The sequence below is a fragment of the Aotus nancymaae genome, unplaced genomic scaffold (genome assembly GCF_030222135.1).
Source record: "Aotus nancymaae isolate 86718 unplaced genomic scaffold, 86718_ANA_hifiasm-v0.15.2.pri h1tg000006l, whole genome shotgun sequence".
NCBI classification, from domain to species: Eukaryota; Metazoa; Chordata; class Mammalia; order Primates; family Aotidae; genus Aotus; species Aotus nancymaae.
In genome coordinates this window covers 67,155,980-67,163,750 of record NW_026988417.1, presented here as the reverse complement: position 1 = coordinate 67,163,750, position 7,771 = coordinate 67,155,980, and the positions used below count along the sequence as shown (strand labels likewise).

Here is a 7,771-nt window from a genome sequence, read left to right as displayed (position 1 = left end):
TGTAAACACTGTACACTTAGGCTACACTAAACTTTTCTTCAACAATAAATTAACCTTAGCTTACTGTAATCTTGTTATTTAGAAACTTCTTAATTTTTAAACTTTTTGACTCTTGAAATAACACTTCAAACACATTGTACAACTGTACAAAAATACGTTTTTCCTTATATCGTCATTCTATAAGCTTTTTTTCTTATTTACTTTAGAGATGGGGGTCTTTGTCACCCATACCGTAGTGCAATGACATGATCATAGCTCACTGCAGCCCCAAATTCTTGGGCTCAAGTGATCCTCCTTGATCTCCACTATAGATGTGCACCATCATGCCCACTAATTTTTGAAATTTGTAATTCAGATGGGGACCCGTTTTGTTTCCAGGCTTGTCTCAAACTCCTGGTCTCAAGTCATCCTCCTACCCCAGCCTCTCAGGCTGGGATTACGGACATAAACTACAGTGCCTGGCTAATTTTGTTTTGTTTTGTTTTGTGTTCTTTATTATTCATACTTTTTTTTGTTAAAATTAAGACACAAAAACATATTAGCCTAGGCCTGCACGAAGTCAGGATCATCAGTATTACTATCTTCCAACTCCCTGTCTTGTCCCACTAGAAGGTCTTCATGGACGACAATATGTATGGAGCTGCCATCTCCTATGATGACAGAGAGATGATAGCAGCTCATACTTCCTGAGGAATCTGCCTGAGACTGGTTCACAGTTAATATTTTTTTTCTATAAGCAGTAAAAGGAGTATACCCTAAAATAATAATAAAAGTATAGTATAGTAAATACATAAACCAGTAACATCGTTGCTTATTATCCTTATCAAGTATTATGTGCTATACATAATTGTATGTGCTATACTTTTATACAACTGGCAGTGCAGTGGGCTTCTTTACATCAGCATCCCCACAAACATGTCAGTAATACACTGCTTCCTTTCACAGCCATGAGGCAGTAAGAGTCATATCACTAGGCAAAAGGAATTTATCAGCTCCATTGTAATCTCATGGGACCACTGTCATATATGCAGTCTATTGTTGACCAAAATGTCGTTAGGTGCTGCACGACTGTATATAAGTCACAGAGAACTGCACTTGAAAAGATTAATATTTGGTGGGAAATGGGCAAATAATTGCAACTATATATTACACGTTAATAGAGAAATATGCTTCAATTGCTCGAAGGAGCAGATACATGAATATGTTAAAACTTCATCATCATCATTTTCAGCACATAATCTTCACTAATGTAGCACCTTGAATTGAGTCTCTACCAGTACACTGGAACAGTGATATATATTATAAACTCTGACTTCATAGTGTTTTCCAGTGTAGGAAACAAAACCATTTTTAACACTACGAAGTACACACATACACACATATGTATCTCTGTGTAAAATACATATGTGTGTGTGTGTGCATTACCTGTGAGAAATAGGAAAAACAGAGTTCTGCAAGACAGAAAGGCAAGAGAATATGATTACATATCAGGGATTGTCAAGGAAGGGCCTCCTGAGGAGTTGATATTTAAGCCGACACCAGAAGTATAAATAAGTCTTAGCCAGCTGAAAAGGCAGGTAGTGAGAGAATAAGAGAAATAAACTACTCAGCTCAACAATTAAATTGCATATTTCTATAGAAGTCCAGTCCTACTGGGTATTAGGTCGTCAGCTTTTTTCATGCAGTGGTCTCCTGACACCCTTCACCACTTTTAATCAGTGTGACAGGAAACCTTGGGCTTTGGGTTAAGGGTGTACCTTGCCCTAATCAAGAGCCAAAGTCATTCTTTTCAGAGAAGAGAAGATGGTCCATGTGAATCTCTTCTCCTTTCTTGTGTGGGATTCTGTTGCATCCGCTCCACCCTCACCTCCCAGCATTCTCACCCTCAACTCACAGACACCCTGAGTCCTCCCACAGAGAGCATCATTGCTTCCCACCAAAAGTGCAGCCCATCTCACCCTATCACTGGTACTGGCTGAAGACACAGCAGGCACTGGGAGACGTAGCCTGGCAAACTATCCTTGTCCTCTCTTCTGGGCAATTATTCAGGACGGAAACAATGAAGAAACAGCCAGGCGCTAAGATTTTACAAAAAGTAATGCATTCAAGCATTACTTCTGCAATTTTTCTAAGAGTAAGAATAATGAGAAAATAGACCTTGCGTCCTACAGTATACCTGGTGATTGTTGGTGGAGCCTAGTAAATCCCGTCCAGAGACTAGGAGAGTTTTCCACATTCAGGTGAAATTCAGAAGAGTCATCGCCTAGATACCAAATTAAACTTATTAGAAGCAGAAAATAATTGCAAATAACGCAGGCTTCACACACATCACCACCAAACTCAGTAGTAATCATTGGTAGTTGCAGCTGGGAGGCTGGAAAGAAAACAGGAACTGTCAGGGTCCTGAAGGCACCTGCTGTGTAACTTGCATGGTGACTACAGAGAACTTTACTATTAACGCAACGCAAAAAAAAAAAAAAAAAAAAAAAAAAAAAAAAAAAAAACTTCTAAGATTCACGTTCTGTTTCTAACTCTACAAATGTGCTGGTTTGTAAGTTAAGGTTGAAGGTCCCAGCCAAGGCAGCTGCCCCAGCACTTTTTTTTTTTTTTTTTAATAATCTTGGCTGGACAGAGCCCAAGTCTTCCCAGCAGTGTCGTAGTTTTCGCACCGCAGTTCCTAGCTCTCCACCCCAGGCTTCCGGACTGGAAGGACAGCTGGGGATAAAACGCGCCTGGTGAAGCCCAGGAGTCACTGGCCACTGAGACTCAGCCCGACTTTCCCTGCGCACTGGGATCCTGCTGGAACCTCCGCGACAACATGAGCTCCGCAGTCGGGTCCCGCGCCTCCCGCCCGGGGCTGCTGCTCTTGGGGTTGCTGCTCCTGCCAGCTGTGGTCGCCTTCGCCAGCGGTGAGAGCAGAAGCCAGGCTGTGAGGGCCGGCAGCGGCGAGGGGGGTCCGGGAAGCCCTGGGGCTGGGGAGGAGTCCCCTAGGCTCCGGATCGCGGCTACACTTAGCGCGCGCGTGCTGAGTGTGCGGACACAGTGCCAGGCGCCGCACGTGCACCTCGCCACCCGGTCAGCACAACTTCTCTCCGAGGGAAGTATGATTTATGGCTAAGGAGAAGAAGGCTGGAGGTAGTGGGAAAGGTCCCTAAAGTACCTCTGGCCACTCATGGAGTCACCACTCCCTGCCCTCCTCCTCTTCCCCCCTCCTCCGCTCCCCTCCCCGCCCAGCTGACGCCGAAGAAGGAGATGGGGACCTGCAGTGCCTGTGTGTGAAGACCACCTCCCAGGTCCGCCCCAGGCACATCACCAGCCTGGAGGTGATCAAGGCCGGACCCCACTGCCCCACTGCCCAACTGATGTGAGTCCTTACACTGCATCAGTCAGTGCCCCCTTCTGTGACTCCTCTGCCCATCCCACCCCTTCTAATCCCATCTGCAAACCCAAGGACTGAAAGGTCACTTCTTCTCTTTTCCCTGCCAGAGCCACGCTGAAGAATGGGAGGAAAATCTGCTTGGACCTGCAAGCCCCACTGTACAAGAAAATAGTTAAGAAACTTTTGGAGAGTTAGCTGCTTAAGTGTGTGCATTTGCCTTATAACATACTTTTCTCCCTACTTTCAATGTAACTATGAAAGAACTGATATTTGTATTATCCCTCTAGTTTTAAATAAACAAAATAAATCAAGTTGTAGTATAGTCAAAATAATTCTTAATAATAGTGCAAAAATTGTGTTGACACACAATTTCATGGAAGAAAAAACTTCTGGAATTTTAAGCAAAAAATATTTTGAAGGAGGGTTTAAATACTGGTTTTGCTTGGCATTATGTGTTGGCTGATACATAGCATTTACATAATTGCAGTACTTTATAGTTGCATATTTACCTTGAATATTATCTTTGTCAATAAATATTAGTAGCACTTACATATTACTAAGTGGCTTTTAAAAAATTTAGTAAATAAATAAGACTGCTTTTATGCCCATGAATACCTTAACTGGAAAGATATTAAGATTCTGGAAATGAAGAGAGGTACGAGATGATGGTATTTTCATTGATCCCTCAGGAAGGCATTGCTCTACTTTGGGGAGAAAGGAAGTTTTCGCAGTGTTTATTAGTGACCTACGGCTTCTGTAACAAATTAACACAAACTAAGTGGTGTAAACATACAAATTTATTATCTTGCGATTCTGGGGGGTCACAAGTTCCAAATGAGTTGAACATGCTAAACTCAAAGTATGATCAGAGCTGTGTTTCTTCTGAAGGCTCTAGAAGAGAATCTATTTCCTTTCCTTTCTCAGCTTCTAGAGGCATCTACATTCCTTGGCATGTGGACCTTCCATTGATTTTCAAACTGCATCACCCCAACCTCTACTTCCATTATCACATCTCCCCTCTCTCTCCTGACCTTTCCACCTCTAACTCTGCCTACCTTTCATAAGGAGCCTTGTGAATACATTGGACCCACTTGGATAATCCAGGAACCATTTTCGTCTCTAGATCTTTAATACATCTGTGAACTCTTTTTGCTATTTTGTGACATATTAATCATTTCCAGAGAATAGGGCATGGGATCTCAAGGGTGGCGGGCATTATTCACCCTACCACAATGGCCTAGAAGGCAGAATCTAGTTGAGGAATGAGAAAGCTACAGACCCTTGCTCATGAGTAATGTAATTTTTTCCTAAGGTGACAATGTTGGTGTAGACACAAGTTTAAAATCCTAAGAGAAAATAGAACATGGTACCATTCGATCTCTTTGGTGGTGGTGGAAAGCGTGGGTTTCTAGTATGACTAATTAAAATAAACACAATTTACAGATGCTTTGGAAATGCCAGAATATCATCGAAAATTTCCACACCCACTCTGCAAGTTAGAGAGTATTATTCCCAATACAGAGATGAGGTGACAGTCTCCGGAAAGACACAGTTTGTGAGAGGCTGAGCAGATAAGTCTGACTCCCAACTCCCTGCTCTTGCTTTCACATTGTGCTGCCTTTCACACAGGCAAGTGGCATGTTAGCTAATTCTGCAGACAGAAACCGTTCCATGAACTAGCTTTTGAAGGGGGAGTAAGAATTTGCCAGCGGGACAAAGGGAAGACTGGAACTGTCAATAGATGAATAATATGTAAAAAGACACCAGATAATTAGGTCATTTGATGTTTGGACAATAGTTCATAGTTCTGCAGGGCTGGAATATTTATGGGGAGAGAGAGTGAAGCATGGTCTTTCAACTAGTTTTCACTCACTTGGTGTTTGTCACCTATGGTACAACATATGCACTGCTACCCATATTATTTTTCCAAAACACAGATACAAATATTTCACTCCACTGTGTAGGTCATTCAAGGTCCAAAGTCCTGAGCATGGCACTCAACACTGTGCCACACTCACTTTCCCTCTGTGCCTTAGTTTCCTCATCTGTGAAACAGGGATATTATGAGTGCCTACTTCATGATGATCATGAGGACCAAAGTCAACCAATGCTGGAATGCTGGTGCCTCATAAATTACTGCTTCAGAAATACCTTGATCTAACGATACTGAGAACACTTTCAAGTTGCTACCTTTGTCAGCAAGGGCATGGGAAGAGGGCTTTCCTGCTGGATAAAGCTCAAGTCACACAGCAACTCCCTGTTGTTGTTTCAACATCGTGGAGTGATAAAGTTTAAATTTACTTAAACTCCCTGCTAGTTGTAGGCAGTCATCAGAAAATGTCCACAAACTAGACACTTACTGCATAGTCATGGGCTCTATCAATAAAAGAAAATCACCAAAGGATATTTTGTTCTTGGACCTTGTTATGCATTTTTGTAAATTTTTATTCTTTTCTTCTAAGGACTATCGTAAAAATAGTTTCTTCTGTAATGCATAAAACATTGAATGTTTAGTTGGTTTTAAATATATATCTATATTTTTCTCTTTATAAAAGACAATCCATGTTTATTACAAAGAACAAAAAATATAGATGAAATAAAAAATATTTTTCATATCCTGTAATTTCACCACTCAATATTTTTCTTTTTGAAAATATTAGTCATTTGATATGCTTACAAGTTGAACTGCTAACTTTCAATAAAGTACTTATTTGTACATACCATAAAGAAAACATTTAGTAATTTACTTAGTTATATTGCTATTAGTTAGGGAGCATTCCTGTCCCAATTTTAAGAGTATGAAACCACGTCCCAGGATAATATAAAATGTTTTCTTTGACTGGAGAACAAATAGCTAACTCACGTAATATTGCATTCACTTATACATATATAGTCATGTGTATATTTATATTCACTGTATGTATGAATTTATGCATATTTTTCTCCATCTTTACATACATATATACTCATGCACACACAAAACGAGTTTACAATATAATACTTATACCTGCTTTGTACTATGCATCCTAATATTTTATTGTCTATCCTATCCTACCCTATCCTAGCCTAGCCTATCCTATCCTACCATTTTCCACTTTTTAAAAGATGTTGGCCACAACTCTGTAAAATGATTTTTTAACCCACTGATGGATCATGACATGTAGTTTGAAAGCACAAATTTAGTCCATTGATTAAAATGTTAGGCTCTGATGGTCCATATTGGAGTCCACACTCCAAACAAGATGCATGAGGGAGTCAGTAAGAACGGGATGCTGAGGACCAACTGGATAGTTAAATCTCTTGGTCTGTAGTCTTCTTTCAATTTCAGTCTCCACACTGATCCTAGGGTTCGAATCTCTGGGAAACCCATGAAAAATAGCTTCTGTGGTAAAGATATCACACCAAACTGGACATTGTCTGGACTGTTGAGAATCTAAGTCCTTTTCAGCTGGGGATACCATTTATATTCATTGCCCATCCACTTCAGACATGTACATTCTAGTTGGTTCCTAATGCAAACTTAAGAAAGGACTGAAAATACATTAATTTCTGGGAAGACATGTAAAAAGCAAGCATGTTTACAGTTAATGGACTTAAATAGCTGTTTTATACTTATTTTCTCTTCCCATATGGCTCTTTTCTCTGTTAGCCTATAAATGCTGGTATTAGCCCCAGTGAGCTTGTGAGCAAGTTTGGGCTATATCTCAACTTTGACTCTGTGTGACCCCAAGTCTTCTCAGTTTTCTTATCTGCAAAATAAGGGCAATCATGTCCACTTCACAGGGCTCTTGAAAGGAGTAAATCACACTTACAATAGGACCCAGCATGGATTCTGACTCAGAATTGGAACCTAGTAAGTAAATATAACTTTCATTCCCTTTCCTTGGAGTTTCACCCCCAGAGCATATAACATTTCCAATAGTAACAGCCACAATCTGTGAGCTAGCAAGCAACCTACTGAGAACACAACCAACAAGAACTTCCCCGTACAGAACCACAACTGAAAGCAGACAACAAATTAAGAAGATTTTAGGCCGGGCGCGGTGGCTCAAGCCTGTAATCCCAGCACTTTGGGAGGCCGAGGCGGGTGGATCACGAGGTCAAGAGATCGAGACCATCCTGGTCAACATGGTGAAACCCCGTCTCTACTAACACAAAAAATTAGCTGGGCATGGTGGCGCGTGCCTGTAATCGCAGCTACTCAGGAGGCTGAGGCAGGAGAATTGCCTGAACCCAGGAGGCGGAGGTTGCGGTGAGCCGAGATCGCGCCATTGCACTCCAGCCTGGGTAACAAGAGCGAAACTCCGTCTCAAAAAAAAAAAAAAAGAAGATTTTAACATGATAGACTAGACCAAGGTGGGTGCTACTTTGAATGCCCATGTCCACTTACAG

At 41.2% G+C, this 7,771-nt stretch overlaps 1 protein-coding gene across 1 annotated transcript; it reads left to right on the top strand.

Annotated features, from left to right (window-relative positions):
- Positions 1-2,690: 2,690 nt before the first annotated feature.
- On the top strand, positions 2,691-3,690 carry PF4 (platelet factor 4). Its single transcript, XM_012464396.2, has 3 exons — positions 2,691-2,909; positions 3,235-3,364; positions 3,487-3,690. Exons 1-3 carry the CDS (start codon positions 2,819-2,821, stop codon positions 3,572-3,574), a joined length of 309 nt encoding a protein of 102 aa, XP_012319819.2. The 5' UTR covers positions 2,691-2,818; the 3' UTR covers positions 3,575-3,690.
- Positions 3,691-7,771: the final 4,081 nt, after the last annotated feature.